Genomic DNA, 16,793 nt, shown 5'->3' with positions numbered 1-16,793 from the left:
TACAATATCAATGCACAGAATATCCATCACTGGGAGTCGTGGAATCGCCAAGGTCGTTACGAAGGGACTAACATGACTTATCCAGAATGGCTTGAAAGAGAGGAGCAAAACGAAAGAATGATGGCGCTTGAGGATGAGGAAGACCACATGCCGATAGGACAACTTTTTGCCCAAAGATACCAAGAACACGGCCTCGGTGAATACATGAACGAGCAAGTCGCAGAAGAAGAAAGCTCAGAGGAAGACGAAGACGAACGCTGGCGAATCGAAGCGCGGAATCGAAGACAACGCCGTCGTGCCGCCGCTCCTCCACCAGACAATGATGAAGTAATCTGCCTTGACTCGGATTAGCTCCTTGCCATTTCGTCTCTTGCATATCTTAATTTACGCAGCCTGCACGTAGTTCAATTACTCTGTGGCTTACTTGAAATTTTAATTGGTAATTTCAGCCGTTTTTTCGAGCTTATAAATTACATTTCATATTCAATGTGAATTCTCCACTTCACAGTCTATACTTCATTGTGGACTTTCTAGACAAACTGCCTCTCCTGCCACTTACTATTGATAAATACGAGTTATTCAAAACTGAAGACAGTTGGTTTACTTATTTATTTTTGATAAGATGCTTGATGAGAGATACAGTCCCAAGTTGCTACTGGGACTTGAAGATCTCTGGCGAAATGAAATATTTGTCGACACGACTCTTGAATTCGGCGATGAAGAAATAAAAGTCCATCGGGCTGTTTTGGCCGCAGCCAGTGATTATTTCAAGTCAATGTTCGCCGGCGCCTTGAAAGAGTCCTGGTCGCACGAGAAGATCAGAATAAACGAGGTCGACAGTAAATCCTTCAAAAGCCTTATCGAATACGCGTACACTGGTAAAGTCGACGTCAATCAACAAAACGTGCTCATCTTACTCAAAACTGCCGATCTTCTTCAATTCGACTCCGTCCGCCGACTTTGCTCCGAGTTTCTCGTTACCGAATTGTCTCCTTCCAACTGTTTAGGTAGTTTGTTTAGTCAGTTTTTTTCACTAACGGCGGCAGTAAGATATGTCGAACTTGGCGCAGAGCATCGGAATGTGGGATCTACTGGAAAAGAGCCGACTTTACTTGCTGGAAAATGTTGGACAAGTTGCGAAATCAATCCCCTCGTTTTTCAAGCTCCCACTTGAGGACTTCGAGCAAATCCTCAACAGTGAACATTTACTGGTGCCGAAAGAAGAAACTGTTCTCGAACTGATACTGAGCTGGATTCAGTACGATGCTGAGAAACGCATGCCATTCTTGGACAGGTTGATTCATTTGGTGAAGCTGCCCTTTGTGCGACGATTCTATCTGATGCAAATTTCGAGTATTCCATTGATGTCGGGAAAAGTGTGTGCTAATTACATTTCCGAAGCGAGGGACTTTCAGGCGAAGAAAATTAACAGGGTCAGTATGCATGTTTTATTGTTCATATTCATATATTTAAATTCAGTCCGACTTCGCTTATGATCACCGATTCAAGCCGCGGCCTTCCACTGGAATCTTCGAGATCTACGTGCGCATAGGTGGCACAAACGCTGATTTGGATGAACTTTCGGTGGTAGAAGGTTACAATCCAATAAGTAATCATTGGAGAAGACTGTCGGAGCCACTTGGCGAGCCGCTCCGTGGAGGCTATTCGGTTTGCGCCTTGGGTACAGATCTGTATATTTCCGGTGGACGAAGTTCAGATGGGCTAGTGACTAATAGATGCTATCGATTCCAGCCTCAAATCGACAGTTGGTCTCTGATAAATGGAATGATTCAGGATAGGGAGTACCACTGCTCCGCCAGTCTCGGTATGATTGCGTGTTTCCACGACTCTCGGAGGTAACTTCTATTTAGGCGGTAAGTTGTACTGTGTATCAGGTGATTCCGGCGCTGAAGTTTTTGATCCTGAATCATCAGCGTGGAAAGCTGTAAAAGGCAGGGTCCTACCGCCAGACATCCGTCAGACAGATTAACTATGATTATGACCCTATGCAGCTTTGCCCACTAAGTGCGAGAATCTGCAGGCGATCGGATCCAAAGGTCGCTTGTTCGTCGTTGCCAGCCCTTTGAACGAGGACGGCGAGGGTGGAAACATTTCACTCTATGTGTACAATCCGGATGAGGATGAATGGAATTCATGTGAACTCGAACCACCAGAGCCCTGGTCTGTCTGTCCAATGATGACGTCTCTCAATGGAATCCTCTATTTCCTAGCCACGGCTAACACTTTTTTTCCGTCTACGATTAGCGATCCCTTCCTCTTGTAGGAGCGTATGAAGAATATTAATCTTAACTTGTTTTTATGTTCATGTGTGCGTCAATGCAAGATCAGCCTTTTTGAGCAGGTTAAAGTACACAGCCTTTATGGCAAAACTAGAATTCCAATTGTCAGCCAGTTAAAAGGAGACGACTCAAAGAATCTTCAGAGCTACGATCCGCTATCGAAGAGTTGGAGCCTTCTGGCAAATTCCAGTCAGGTCCATTTGGGCGGGTCAGTTACAGTGCTCGGCGGCAAAATTACCATTTCTGGAGGATACGCTTCTGAATCAGGTCTAACAGACCTAATCGAGCAGTACGACACTCAAACGGACTCTTGGTCGGAATATGCTAGGTAACAGTACTGGTTAAACAATTTCATTCTAAAAATGTAAATAGACTGAAAGAACCGACATTTTGGCACGGCTCTGTTTCCGTGTTCAGGCTGATCAAAGCGCCCATGTCTCCCGACTACCAGAGCGACTTCTTGCAACGCAGCTGAAATCAACAATATCGACATTATAAACGAAAATCCATGTAAATGTTACCTAAACAAGACAAATTTCAAATGACTAACTGTTATCTGTACTCCGAACGAAGCAAAGATCTACCCTCTTTTTCCACTGTTGCTACTACTTTAACAATGTTACCTCTACCCTTCTTCTCTTCCACAATTCAAAAATGCCTTAATTCTTCAAATCAAAAATAAATAAACAAAAAAAAAAGAAACAAAAACTCAAAAGTCTAGTCCTCGTTGTTTTCTACAGCTAAAAGAGCAAGAGTTCAGTAACAGGCGTAGATGTGACAAGCAAATCCCTTGTTTTCACAGCGCGTTGATCGATACAAAAATATTTGCCCAGCTCGGGCGTAAAAAAACGATGAAAACCGGGGCTAGTACCGCCTTATTTCTTGACAAGCAATTTCATTGTTCTTAAAATTCTCTTTCAGGCTACTTTCCTTTTTTCACTCGCTCGGGGGCAAAACTGTCGAAACAATAGATCTTGCGCCCGAATTTCTATCACATGAGTAAGGGACTAAATATTTGAGTAGAATGAATTCTTTTTCTTTTTTCGCGAGATCGCCATTTTTAGATGCTCGAGAGTAGGCACCGCCCGGTGGGCATTTTATTCCCAAGAGAATAGACAGAACATGCAAGCTCAGTAGAATCAAAAGTCGAGAATCAGATGAGCTTCGTCGGCAATATTCACAGCAGGTAAGCCTAACACAGAGAGGAGTCATCTAGCAGCGATTCAGCACGCCTCCTCCGCCACCAGCTTATCCCGGAAACGGAAATGCAAATCGCACAGCTTCGCATTCATCCCAGCTCATCACCGAAAATGGCAAGTATAGAACCGCTAATCGTAAATTTAGCGTAATTTTCCGACTAAAAAACATGGTCGAAGGATCTCCGTGCTTACAGAATTTCGAATTCAGCCCGGAAAATCTCGTTCATTCATCTAAAATTGAGCGTTAATCAAATGATTTCCAGATGAAAAATGTTTTTTTTAACAATCATCGGCCTAATTACTATTCAAGCCAAACGTATCAGCCTCTTTAAATTTTCGTCAATAATCATTTTTACGTTTGATTTGGATTTAATTAAAACTCAAGCGATAAATGAAAACCAATAAATTAGCCAAAATTCTCTAAATTAAGTATTACGCTGGGAGATTCCATTCAGCGTATTTTCAGTTTCTATGTTGGTAGTAATAAAGTTTCTCCAGAGGGTGCTAATCTTTTGCTCTCAAGTTATCTCGAAGAGTAGTAGAAATTGATTAATTATTTAAAACAAAGAGAAGTACCTTTTTCTATTTATAACTAACGATTCGGTGGAAGCCAACTTTGTGTCACTTTTTCGTCAGAACTCGTAAAAATTTTCGACAATCCGCTCTCTCACTATCTCTTTTGTGATGTCCGGCCCGGAGTAGTACTCTCGCAGCGGAGAGGATTTTGTTAATAACCTCCCACCAGCAGGAGAAATAAATTAGCCTAAAAGCGAACACTGGGTGCAACTTTTTTTTGATCACGAGTACGGACAGAGATTTGTGAGAGAGGAAAAAATAAGAGAGATAGCGAAAATGGTTCTTGGATGCGTGAAAAGGCCAAGACTCTGGTCTTCGTTGAAAGGTTAACTTTTTGTACTCGTGGATTTCAATTTGAATTTTCTGAACACCCCTCTTTTTGTCGCCTTTTAGAAAGAACATGTTCCTTAGGTCGATCAAGATCTTCACGTGAGCTTTTTGTTTATGAAAGGACGTGATTTTAGTTATGAGATAATGCTGTCTCAGCCCTCTAAATACAAGTGTATCCTTATCTGGCTTTACAAAACAAGATTACTGTCGTTATTAAAAGATAGCCAGAGCTTCTTAATCACCAGGCGAGTACCAGAGCCAAGAAGAGCGCTAGGATATATTTAGGGGAAGAAAAAAAGGCAACGGAAGTCTTTTTATGGTCTTTATAAAAGATGATTTGCGACATTAAACCTATAGAGGTGCTAATTGGGGCGGCTCTTTAGGGCCAATTAGTGTCGGATTCATCAAGACTCTGGCTTCAGCTGATGAATCACCACCCGAGGGAGAGATAAAAGAGAATTTACTCACCACGGCATAATTCCACTTTCAAAACTTTCAAAACGAGAAATACCTTTCATTACTAATCAAGTAAGGTCAATCAAGTACTAAAAACTTCTTGGATTTTTTAACCAGTGGAATATCTACCAACGCCAAGCGTTCTCTATTGAAATGAGCAGTAAAACCCTCTAGTTATTCGTTATTAGCCGAGAGGCAAACACAAGATAATGGCGAGAATACCTGGTCTTTGTTCGGGTCTACACAAAAAGATAATGCTCGAATTTCAGAGTCGGGGAAAGAGGCGAAACCGACGGAGCAGAAATTTCAATCTGAAGAGTTGAAGAGCTCCCAGTCACATTTTACCGCAGGCAGACAACATACGAGCATATATCATCAAGTGAGCCCTCGCCGACACTCGAGGTAGATAAAAAGATTCAGAACCTCGGTTCTCTTCCTTGATTTCAGCGAGCATTTTCAGCTCCAGTTTCTCGCGCGATAATTTCTCGTTGACGATGCCCAGCACGAGTGGACAAACTGTTGAAGCTTCTTCCTCCTCTTACCGCACTCCAGAGAGCTTTTGGTATAAACCGACAATGTCACGTGATGAAGCGATTAAACTGCTAAAAGGAAGTGATAGAAAAGCCGGCGACTTTTTGGTCAGAGACTCGAAAACTTACAGCGGCAATTTTGGACTCGTCGTCAGGGTGGATAGACATCAGGTAATAATTGCCGATTCAAAATTAGCTTAAAAGAACGGTTAGGTTCCGCAATCTGTGTTCGACAATCTTCGCCCAGATCAAGATCCGGAGTCAGAGCTTGTGCGTCACTTCCTCATTGAGTCTGTGAAGGAGAAAGGAGTCAGAATATCGGGCGATGATAGGTAAGAATTCCATGGATCCATGACGGATTGTATTTTTAATGACTCTCAAATGGGGAGACTCTATGCTTACGTATTTTCTAGAAGGGAGCCATTTTTTCCATCTTTGGCTGCTCTTATTCATCAACACGGAGAGGGTGCTCTTGTGGCACTTTCGTCATATTTGCCTCCTGTGGCACTGTCTCTCCTGTGGCACTTGCGCCTGTTGTGGTATACCACAGGAGAGACAGTGCCACAAGAGAGACAGTGCCACAAGGGAGACATTTTCAAAAGCGTTCTCTATCAGATTTTCAAAATGATAATCTTCCTAGGGAATCCGCCAACCCAGCTCCACGCGCGTGGCTCGCAGTTTTTTAGTTTCTTTTTTTGCCGATATAACTTTTTCTGATTAAAATTTATTTTTCTACGTGGACAAAACTTTCCTTGACCTTTCATTGTCATTTCGTCAACTAATCACATCTCGCACTTACGGTGAGTTTTTCCGAAAATTTGGATTCTTGATATCAAGGATACAGTCTGTATCATACAGAACTTATGTAACTGTTACATAGTAACATGACTCAATCGTCTATTGAAAGTTTAGTCCATCCAAAAATTTATGTGAATCGAAAATGTTATCAAATGGAAAACAGCGAGGCGCGCACATGGAGACGGGTCGGTGGACTCCCTAAAATTATCATTTCGAGAATCTGATAGTTGAAAATGTCTCTCTTGTGGCACTGTCTCTCTTGTGGCACTGTCTCTCCAGTGGTATACCACAGCGGGCGCAAGTGCCACAGGAGAGAAAGTGCCACAAGAGAGACAGTGCCACAAGAGCACCCTTCCCCATCAACACAGCCACATGCAACTGGCGCTGCCTGTCAAACTAAATATTCCTGTTTTGGATCTTACAGACAGAAGCGAATCACAGACGTCTGGAAAAATCGTCGTTGATGGTGGAACGAGGCCGCCTGCCGACGTTTTCTGCACCTTTTTCCTCCACGAAACCGGTACTGAATATTTAATAGCAAGAAATCCTTGCGAAGAATATCATTTTACTCAATATTGTTAACAGATACGGAAATGCTGACAGGGCGGGCTGCCATGGAGCGATGTATGGCGGAGTATCTCTCGTTGCGGGAAAACGTCAAATGTCCAGTACATCTTAAGATTACATCGGAAGGCGTGACGGTGACTGACTCGCAGCGGCTTAAGTTCTTCCGCAAGCACTTCCCCGCCGAGACGGTGAGCTTTTGCGACTTTGATCCTCACAGCAGAGTGCACCAGAGCGGCAAAGTATTTGGACTCGTTGCAAAGAAACCAAACAACAACTCGTGTATTTTATTCACCGAAAAAGACCTCAAAAAGGCCCCAGCCGGAGCGATTATTGAAAGCATCAATAAGGTAGGGATGGTTTTTCATTTTCCAGCGAAACTGAGCTTCACTTCAAGATTATGACGCGTCCAAGAATCAACGATATCAACTCGTACTCGAGCTAGTATCGTTCTTCGGCCAACTATGCACTGTCTCTCTGTTTGTGACAATCTCCAGATCCCTACAATCTCAAAAGCGATTTGTCTACCGATGTCACCTCAACTCTACTCTATTACCATTATTATATTCTATGTGACTGTTCATTTTACTGTTCATTAATACTGAATATGTGAAAATATATCCGTTTTCTCGAAATGCAGCTTTTCCTTTCAGAGCAAATTATGCACAAGCAGTAATGAGCTATCCAAAGCAGCAGGGCTACATACCCGAGTACGCCGGCCCGCCGCCCGTAGATTTGAGCGAGCCAGAGTGTCTCGACCATGCACTCAGGCAGAATAACCAGGAGAAGATTTACTTCTTTATCGAAAATCCAACCTTCGATGGGGAAATAAACGCACCTGGATACGCAGGGTAAGCAAAATCATTTTTTCAGAATTCATATTCTCTTTTTCAGTCAACGACCGCTGCATGTCGCCTCCAGAAAGTCGGACATGAAACTAGCGATGAAACTACTCTCTTCAGGGGCAGATGTCAATAGCAGAACAGACTATGGCGAGACGCCTCTTCATTGCGCCGTTCTTGCCGGAAGCTTGCCTATTGTAGATTTGCTCATTGAATCTGGTGATGAAATGGAATTGGCTTTTTGGAAATTATAACTTGAGTTTTTAGGCGCAAACGTAAAAGCCGTCGACAACGGGAACGGTTCAATCAGCCATTCCGCGGTGCGACAAGGCTTCGTGGGCATGGTTCATTATTTGATAGAAATGGACCTTTTCAACGCAACGGCAAAGGACAAATATGGCCGAACGCCGCTGCAAGAGAGTCTGCACAAGAATCAAATGGAGACGGCAGAAGTTATCCTGGATCATTTTCCCCGAAGCGCTCGAGAAGAAGACTCGGAACTTCAAAGCGCCGTCCATTATTCTTGCCAAAGTTTAAACACGCAAATAACATGGAAAATCTGCGAAACAGCAGGTAACTACAAATAGACAATTTTATCAATTATTATAACTGAATTTCTAAGGCTGGGATTTGCTCCAAAGAAGAGACAGAGGTGGATTTCTGCCCCTTCAATTGGCGGACAATAAGGCGTCAGAAAAAGATCGAGGCCGTGGAAATCCGATGAAGCCGGGATCTACCCCCTCGTCACCATTTAGCGACCAGTTTCTTGACGTCACCTGGAATAAGAAAGCAAAATTCGCTGGCTCAAAAATTCAAGGATTGGCTTCAGAATTTTCTTCGCTTTGACCGGCTGAAGTAGATCTAAAGTATCGAGCCGATATAAAGCGCAGAATATGCAGCAGCCGATGAAACTGGTTGTTGGTCTTCTTATCGTTTCGCTTTTAATGGAATACTACGAAATCAAAAGTATTTTCGCTGTTCTTCCTTTCCTTTTGTTCGCAATTGGAATGCTAGTCTTTCTGGGTAAAAAGAACGGACACCGGATCAAACACCCCAGCGGCCTTCCCAATCCCTTCTTCAAAGGATTTTTCCTCTCTACAGTTCTCGCCTGTTTCCTTTCATTCTACATCAACTTGCTGCTGCGTCCCATTTTGCGCGATGATGGCCACTTCAAAAGCAGCCTAATCTTCTGTATTTTTCTCCATGTTTGCATGGCCAAAGCTACCAAAGAGGTCCTAACCGCCCATCCCTTCAAACTTCCGCAATCAACTACTTCTCAGAAGCCCAATGCCGCGTTGCAGCGCATTATCGACCAAGACGGTAGGCTAACCACAAATCCCTCAATTGTCAATTACGTGACAATTTTTAGCCCACAGCTCGAATTATTGTCACCAGCTGAGAATTATTCTCCCGCCAAAGGCCAAGTACTGCAAACTCACCAACGCCGCCTATCTTGACTTTGACCATCATTGCCTTTTTCTTCAAAGAACTATTGCCCGTGGAAATCACAGGCTGTTTGTAATCTTTATCGGAACCATGGTGCTCAACCAGCTCGGATATATTTATGCACTGTGCATCGTCGATAGAGAAACGTAAGTGCCTACTCTACTAAGCCCAAAAAAAAGCTCAATTATTAGTGGTTTCCCCTAGCTATTAGTAATAGCCTTTCAATTCGAGCCCCTCTTTTTAATGTGTTAATATTTTTTAAGGCCTTGGACTGCTTTCGAAATGCTTTGCACCATTCTTTGCAGTGGAGGTGCTGCTAGTATGTGTCTGATGCTTCACCTCAACTTCCAAACCATCGGTCGTGGGGGAACGCAGTACTTCCCAGCGATACACCAAAAGTGGCGACTTTCGAACCTCATCTACTTCTTCAAAGAAAACCAAATCAAGGACCAAGAAGGAGCGTACATCATCTGAACTAACTTATGAAGCTCAAACAAATGTCAATAATTCTTCGGATTCAATTAAAATTAGGCTATTTTTGACTTCCTAAAACACCTGTTTAGACTCCCGTACTAATTAGTGCTCAACGTAAACGTGACATGTCTTTTAATATTTGTACAAAACAATGGCTCCTTTCCACATTCTTCACTTTTTAATCTACAAACGTAATTCAACTTATGCTAAAACGTCACATTCCATCTTATTCAAAGAGTGTTCTATCAATTTTTTTTTTCTGGACTGATATAAAGAATATATATTTATTTACAAAAAATAACCCTCATCTCAGATTATTTGATAAAGAAAAAGTTATATTATCAAATATACGTCTTATATTATATAAGTCTTTGAAGATTTCTGCAGAGCAATATTTCAATACAGTAAGGTCTTATGAAAGCAAAGCGACTGTTGATTTCATTTTTTACTCTTGGAGAAAGAGATAGCAGACTACTCTTTGCAAGCCCTAAATAAGAAGAACGAATATGAGTAGAGTATAATTGGTTTTATGCTGCATAAACCAAGAATATCATCATTCATTATTTGCAAAATGATATGATTTGAAATGATAGAGGACCAATTAATTGAGCATTTATCTTGAAGCATGTCTCAGCATGTTCAACATTCTGGTATCAAAACAAGCAGTTCGTAAAAGTTCTCTCAAAATCACATTCAACGATAATACAACTAAACGATAATAAACACGATCAGGGCGCAGGGCGAATCCAATGATAAGCAGGCGCACGTCACCGCAATGGCGCATAATTTCCCGAGTGGTGCTGGTCGGCCAAAACTGCGGTGCTACAGCGCACAACCAAAGCACCATTATAAATAGTTCTCCACGGCACTGCAGCGCCAGTTGCTTTTCAAAAAATAGAGATACTCATGAAGATTTCGTTCTTGGTGGCGTCCACCGCGGCGAGTGGCGAATATCAGAGATGCTTCGAAGATGGAAATTTCGTATCGCAGGGCTTCAAAGAGGACAACTTGCCGAAAATAGGCGCTGCCGGCCAGAGTACTTTCGAAGTCAGCAACGGAGAGGTCAGATGTCGTGGTGACCGTTGTCAGGTCATCTGCGATGATGGTTACCACTTTTACGGCGGTCACGAGTTCGCCAGGTGCAGACGTATATGGTGGGGGCCACAACCGTGGGACTACCAGTTCATGAATGAACTTGCTGAGGAATGTTTTTAAAAGTAATTACCCTGTCTTATTATCATATACATGATGTCATGCAGAACACCTTTTTATAATTAGACCATAGTTACTGTTTGCGCCTCTAGAAAAATAACAAGAGCACTTGTAAACTTAGTGACACAAAGTTTATGGAACAAATAGAGCTCATAAAAACAAAACTCAGTGCAAAACTTGCGACGACTTCAACACAGACGCCTCAGATGTACACGCTGAGGAGTTATATCGCAAATGGGGAAGTAGCATCAAGCGCATCATGAAAATCACATGCCCTGGTTATCCCAAGAAAATGACAGCAATCAAGCCGATCAACAAGACGAAAATCCAAGCAGTCTGCAAGTGCATCAGCTGGCCGAAAGATCGAATGGACAAAGGCGGCAAGTGCCATTGGCGAATTGGTTCCAAAATCGTCGATGAACCGAGTTTGTCGACGTACTATGGAAACTGGTACTGCCAAACGCCACCACAAAAAGAAGAAGATAATAAGGAAGTTGCGGAGGAGCCACCAGTGTTCCGAATTCCACCAAATCTTGTTTGTAAGCAGCAGCAGAAGCAGGAGCAACCATGGAGCCCGCTAAACGATGAACGAATAATCGGAGGAGTGACTGCGATCAAAAACTCTTGGCCGTGGATTGTCAACATCAATTTCTTTGGCTACAACTGTGGCGGAACAATCATCGACGACAAGACAGTGATCACGGCGGCTCATTGCTGCAAGGATCGAATGGATACTCCAGAGTTTATTTCCATCACAATTGGCGATCACCACAGGTGGAAATACGATTTAGGAGAAAAGAAAATTTCTGGTAAGAAAAGCGCCACGCAAAAGTTATAATTGTAATTAATTTTATAGCCGACGAAGTGATCGTCCATCCAGAATATAAACAAGTTGGGCTTGTGAATGACATCTGCATTTTGAAATTTAATCGAAACGGCGCTGTTAACCTCAAGCTTCATAATGGTGCTCCCGCGTGTCTTCCAGAGGCGGGTTCGATGCCTGCTCATGGGACTCGATGCTGGTCTGCCGGTTGGGGACTCGTGAACCATCCAGCGGGATTCAAATCCCTCCCACAGGAGTTACAAGAAGTTGACTTACAGGAAACGTGTTCTATCTGATAGACAAGCCGAGTATCAAAATCGAAACAATTACTAGTAACAAAAATCTAGTTAAAAAAGTGATATCAGAATTTTTTGTTTAGGCGATAAATAAGGTAAATCATTGTTTGGCAGTGTTTATTTCTGTTTACTTGTATCGAGCGCGTCAAAAAGATTTACTCGGACGCCGAGTGTGCGAAAACTCGAAACTCTGGCTATGTCCGCAGCGACGAGCACATCTGCGCTGGCTGGCCACAAGGAGGTAAGGACGGATGCCAAGGCGACTCCGGAGGGCCATTGATTTGCGCTGACAAAGATAACCAACCCGTTGTGGTCGGAGTCACAAGCTGGGGCTTCGGATGCGCTGAGCCAAATTCACCCGGCGTGTGGACTAAAGTCTCCGCTTTCTTGGACTGGATCGTGCCTCACATGAACTAATAAGACGAAACATACTATTTATGTGCATATACAAAAACACCCTTCCTGCTGAGCACCGTTGTGAGGAAATAAATCCGACACCGAACGGTGTTTACACTTGATACAAAACCTCAATTAAAAACCACGAGTTCAATAGTATTCTCTGTTATACTTTATTACTTGGGCACGAAGGTGATTTCTGATTTGAATTGAGAGACTTCGCCAGTTACAGTCACTTTTCCAGGGGCAAGGGAGGCCTTTACAGTGTTGGAAATTGTCTAAATTTGTAGATTTGTAATAGAAAATGCGGTTGTTAGATAAGCATTACGTTTGGTGGAAGGTCGAAGGTGTTATTGCTGGTGGAGACGATCTCGCGATCATGGCCGTTTTTGTCGGCAATGGTCATTTTTTGCTGAAATGAGACGGAGACCGTTTGTCCGTCGAGCTTGCTTTTGACCGAGTCCATTTTTGCCGCGCCGACATCGACGATTCGTCGCCAGCGTCGCCCGGAGAACTCGAAGTCTGGTAACTCTGCTAGTGTCCCAACAGCATTTAAAATGTCGGTGTCTTCCCCAGAAAGCTGAATTTTGATTTGGGAAGATTTCTTTTTTTTTTAAAGTCTTTTTGGAATTTGAAAATGGCAGCAGTGGTCATAAAGTGCTTTGAAAAGTGGTTACCAGAAAGGAGCGGCGATTCGTATCAAACGTCGCCTCCGATCTGAAGCTCTTATCAAGGTCCACCGGGAGTCCTTTGCTGGCGTGGTGGTGGCGACTGCGCGACGCATTTAGAGTCAAACTGCCGCTCTCAGAGGACCTATTCCTTTTGTCGTCGGACGGCCATCAAGCTCTTCTTAAAGCGCCGGCTTTATCAATCAAAAAGTCGCCTCAAAAGTCCTGCTATAAATGTCTGTAAGCAGGCTTTTCAGATTTAACAACGTTCAGCAAATCAAAACATATAGTCTATATGATATAGAAATCATTCTTCAATTTGGTTTATTGTTAGCTACTACTCTTCATTTCAAAATTATACTTGCAAATATTATCTAGCTGAAAATTTATCAATTTCGTCGGAAATAATTTTGGTGATTTCGTTTTTTTTTTATTTGCTGAAATAATCAACTACGCTTACAATTTGTAATCTCACCCGAGTAATATTTTTTACTGGAAAGCCTTTCTAGTCTCTTAAATTCGAATCTTTCAATTAAAAAGTAGGCATGAGTAGACGGGGCTTTTATGAGCTCGAGACGTGTTAGGAAATTGATGATTGATCCTCGGCTGAGCTCTGGAACGATGATAAGTGACCTCAGAAGGAGATAATCCGCGCTACCTCTTTCGTGCATTTTATGCAGTTTAGAAGTAAAACTAAGTAAACGACTCTGTTGACTCGTGCGTTTTCTGGTGCAGCTTGAACAGGTGTGGAAGCCTTAAGAAGCTCCCAGGGAAGATTTAAATATCTTGACACTGTAGTACATAGCGTACGAGAGAAATGATCTATAAATCTAGATCATGACGTAGCTCTGCGATAAATCAACCATTAAAAAAGGTTGAAATAGCCGACAGCCTGTCGGGGATCATCTAAATTTGGAACTCGTCTGAAGTCTACTCGTAGCTGTTGAGCTAAATATACATATGCTCATTTGGGGTAATTTATTGCCACGTTCAACAAACACAAATAAGAAGGAGCTGCAGGTTGCCAGTTGGTCGGCGTCAAATCGGCGAAGCAGAAATTCTTCAAGAAAAAAAATGAGTCACGTTACGGCGCCTGGTGCTCGGCGCCGCACCGCCAGGCAGTTCGGCTGGAGCCGCATCTGTGATCATCATTACAGATTGGAAATCATTTCAAATTACTGAGTATATTTCTCGTTACCGGAGCAGTTGTTAAACCGCGTACCGAATGATACGTATTAAAAAAAAAAAAATAGCTCGTCATTGACAATTGTGTTATAGAGTCAATTATTTTCTACACGCTAGAAATCAGAATAGTTTAACATGAAACTACAATTGTAATAATAGACAATAATCCACCAGTTGTAGAACTCGTTTAATTGAACAGTTGGCATAACAATAGCGCGGGGTGTCATCATAAACTCGAACAAAGGCACCTCGTTATAATATTCCAGGTGAAAAAAAAATACTTAAAATTAAACTAAGAATAAAAAAGTAATATTATATTATATAAATTAAAGCTCTATAACTTCAACTCCAACAAAAAAAAAACTAAATAAAAGTTACAAAAAATAGAATTGTTAATCTTTTCCTTTGCAGCTCTTGGAAATTTTATTGGAAAACAAAAGCTGTCTTTTGAGAATGTCTCTTTTAGAAAGACTCTTTTTCAAATTGTTCTTTTTTTTGGTTATAAAATTAGTTAATTTGATGAATGAAAATTTTTCGCGTGGTGGAACATGCAAGCAGCGCGACAAAATAACTGTATTTCAACCCGAGTCGTATTGAAAAGATTCAAAGCAAAAGCTGCTAGAATTTGTATCAGTGTGGAGATGGTAGCCAGCCGTTAGTTGGTAGTGCGTCTTGAGTTTGTTCATTTTTGGAGAGTTGTGTCGTCCGCTCGTCTCGCCAAATGGCAGCGGCGGCGGGGGCCAGAAACACCGATCTTTCTTCGTCTTTTTCATTGTAGAGGTAACCTGCGCCCTCCCTCAAATCTCAAAGAAAAATCCAATTCCAAAAAAGACCATCCAGACGAAGTTTCGACCTCGAGCTTGCAAGAGCTCTGAGCAATTAATTGTTTTCAACAAGAGAATATGTACCGACGACGAAAGTCAATAAGCCCCATTAAAACTGGTCCAGAGCCCGCACTAAAAGTAAGTACAAGGAATATCAAGTGTTTCTTAATTAAACTTTCGTTTTTATTTAATTGCGGGGAACTTGTTTAACGAGCACGTCAATTAAGGAGTTATTGAAAAACCTAGAAGAGGAGCAAATTGAAAACTTGCGGATAGCGATTGCCTCACGTGGCGAACACCGAACATCTTGTATTTTGCATAAACAAGATAATTGTGATGCGGATTTGGTCGAGTCCGCGCGTGTACTGGCAATTCGCGCCTTTCGCTGGGAGAACATCAAGCATCAGCAGCCGCTGATCCAGCTTCCTTGGTGCTACTGCCTCAATTGCATCAATCCCTTCCACTTCGCTCTAGGTAAAAATATATTCTCCAAGTTCATCCTCGTAAATAAACCAACAAAAGACTATCGACTATCTTACAATGAAGAAGATCAAGACGACTCCTCGCCCCACGAGAGTAGCACGCGCTTGCCCCCACTGCCTTCGCCAATCACACCCTTCGAAGTATCAGACTTTCTTCCCCAAGATCCACGCGGGGACACGACTCAATGGGGACTATGTATGTTTTGGGAAGAGAAAACACGCGTGGGTCCACCCGTAACACTAGAAAGGTAATCAAACAATCCACGTTCTTATCTAATTCAACTCATAATTAAATAGCCGCTACTTCAATCTATTCGCGAACTCAATGGACGAAAATGGCTTGTGTGGCGAGTTTCCCTCCGGAAGCAGGCAATTATCCACACGTGAGAAAAGTAAGTTCAGAAAGGAGAGAAATTAATGAGCGCGCTCCGAGTTTTGATGTCGATGCGTGCTGTATTCACGGGGACTCCGCGGAACCCGACCGCTAAACGAAACCAATCCCTAAAATGACCTATTCCTATCGCGCCAGATTCGGGGACCATGGGAATATGAATCGGGGGGTCATTTTGCAAGGGCGCCAACCAGTCTGCCCCCGTTGCTCACTTAAGTTACCGCCAAAATGTTTCAAATTCGCCACAAGTCGGCGCCAGATCGCCCTTGTGCCCAAATATTCGCTGCAATTATATTTTTATTTGATACATATTCGAATACGTTCTATAAGTATAGTACACAAATGCTATCCTCTTTGAAACGTCTACTTTCCAAATTGAAAGCGAAATTGAAAGTTAGAGTTTGAAAATCTATCTGGCACCGGATCTCACGTGGTGGCGCCAAGGGCAGACGCCACCGAGGACGATTTTTATTGTTTCTGTTATTTACGGGTCGATTTTGCAACCTAAGGAGGGCGCCGCGTTGACGGATCTCCTTGCCAAGAAAAAACATAACTTAGATCGCAGCTCCAAAGCTTTTCTATTCCAAAGAAAAGCTTTGTATCTGGTCGAACTTTTTACGCGGTTAGTAACGTGAATTATTCAGTAAGCGGCGGACTAACGTTGTGGAAATCGCTACAATACATTTGGATTTACAACCGCGACAACGATTGTGCCATCTTTGTCCACTCGAGTCACTTTGGCGAGGGCCCTCTCAAGGTAAATCCCCGTGGACTTCTCCCATTCAAACGTATCTATGTCTAGGTCTGCTCGGGCGCATGTATCCCAGTCCCAATAGCTGCTCGTTGTTTGACCATCTCGTTGATAAAAGGCTGGGGACGCAAGTACCGCCGCCAAGAAGTGACCGAGTGCCCTGCCTGGCTAGAAATAATAATCGACCCTTGATCTCTGCCTATCAAAAACAGTCAAACAATCGCCTTTATGTTTTTGAAAAGTTGTATCA

General features: G+C 42.7%; 6 protein-coding genes across 9 annotated transcripts; 5 read left to right on the top strand and 1 right to left on the bottom strand.

The window, feature by feature from the left end:
* The first annotated feature begins 350 nt into the window (after positions 1-350).
* Positions 351-2,970, top strand: LOC145709292 (kelch-like protein 21). The gene is made up of 7 exons (XM_081786970.1): positions 351-1,007; positions 1,051-1,433; positions 1,480-1,825; positions 1,872-1,952; positions 2,013-2,280; positions 2,311-2,628; positions 2,673-2,970. Exons 1-7 carry the CDS (start codon positions 623-625, stop codon positions 2,773-2,775), a joined length of 1,884 nt encoding a protein of 627 aa, XP_081643096.1. The 5' UTR covers positions 351-622; the 3' UTR covers positions 2,776-2,970.
* Positions 2,971-3,180: 210 nt separating this feature from the next.
* Positions 3,181-7,381, top strand: LOC145710067 (tensin-4-like). Of its 4 annotated transcripts, none has more exons than XM_081787754.1 (10): positions 3,181-3,299; positions 3,365-3,486; positions 3,528-3,613; positions 5,131-5,263; positions 5,322-5,562; positions 5,605-5,723; positions 5,805-5,856; positions 6,550-6,709; positions 6,775-7,103; positions 7,151-7,381. In XM_081787754.1, exons 2-10 carry the CDS (start codon positions 3,458-3,460, stop codon positions 7,196-7,198), a joined length of 1,197 nt encoding a protein of 398 aa, XP_081643880.1. In that variant the 5' UTR covers positions 3,181-3,299; positions 3,365-3,457; the 3' UTR covers positions 7,199-7,381. The 4 variants fall into 4 exon arrangements, with proteins under 4 accessions (XP_081643880.1, XP_081643881.1, XP_081643882.1 ...); XM_081787755.1 differs by having other exon boundaries at positions 3,214-3,299; positions 3,351-3,486; XM_081787756.1 differs by lacking the exon at positions 3,181-3,299 and having other exon boundaries at positions 3,338-3,486; positions 5,805-5,850; positions 6,556-6,709.
* Positions 7,382-7,409: 28 nt separating this feature from the next.
* LOC145709290 (uncharacterized) lies at positions 7,410-9,796 on the top strand. Its single transcript, XM_081786969.1, is given in 7 exon segments — positions 7,410-7,604; positions 7,648-7,814; positions 7,863-8,168; positions 8,218-8,417; positions 8,486-8,915; positions 8,965-9,187; positions 9,305-9,796. Coding segments are annotated over 7 exon segments (1,725 nt in total). The 5' UTR covers positions 7,410-7,428; the 3' UTR covers positions 9,528-9,796.
* A 604-nt stretch (positions 9,797-10,400) lies between these two features.
* On the top strand, positions 10,401-12,377 carry LOC145706751 (uncharacterized). Its single transcript, XM_081784189.1, has 4 exons — positions 10,401-10,709; positions 10,888-11,536; positions 11,584-11,816; positions 11,988-12,377. The coding sequence occupies exons 1-4, from the start codon at positions 10,422-10,424 to the stop codon at positions 12,261-12,263; spliced, it is 1,446 nt and encodes a 481-aa protein (XP_081640315.1). The 5' UTR covers positions 10,401-10,421; the 3' UTR covers positions 12,264-12,377.
* A 24-nt stretch (positions 12,378-12,401) lies between these two features.
* LOC145706750 (uncharacterized) lies at positions 12,402-13,442 on the bottom strand. Its single transcript, XM_081784188.1, has 4 exons — positions 13,065-13,442; positions 12,920-12,970; positions 12,571-12,822; positions 12,402-12,520 (listed from the first exon to the last, which is right to left on the bottom strand). The coding sequence occupies exons 1-4, from the start codon at positions 13,080-13,082 to the stop codon at positions 12,419-12,421; spliced, it is 423 nt and encodes a 140-aa protein (XP_081640314.1). The 5' UTR covers positions 13,083-13,442; the 3' UTR covers positions 12,402-12,418.
* Positions 13,443-14,754: 1,312 nt separating this feature from the next.
* On the top strand, positions 14,755-16,788 carry LOC145707553 (SMAD family member 6-like). Its single transcript, XM_081785099.1, has 6 exons — positions 14,755-15,057; positions 15,147-15,393; positions 15,442-15,649; positions 15,699-15,793; positions 16,437-16,549; positions 16,595-16,788. The coding sequence occupies exons 1-6, from the start codon at positions 14,998-15,000 to the stop codon at positions 16,733-16,735; spliced, it is 864 nt and encodes a 287-aa protein (XP_081641225.1). The 5' UTR covers positions 14,755-14,997; the 3' UTR covers positions 16,736-16,788.
* Positions 16,789-16,793: the final 5 nt, after the last annotated feature.

Source organism: Oikopleura dioica, chromosome XSR, assembly GCF_907165135.1.
Source record: "Oikopleura dioica chromosome XSR, OKI2018_I68_1.0, whole genome shotgun sequence".
NCBI lineage: Eukaryota > Metazoa > Chordata > Appendicularia > Copelata > Oikopleuridae > Oikopleura > Oikopleura dioica.
This window is presented reverse-complemented; position numbering and strand designations above follow the sequence as displayed.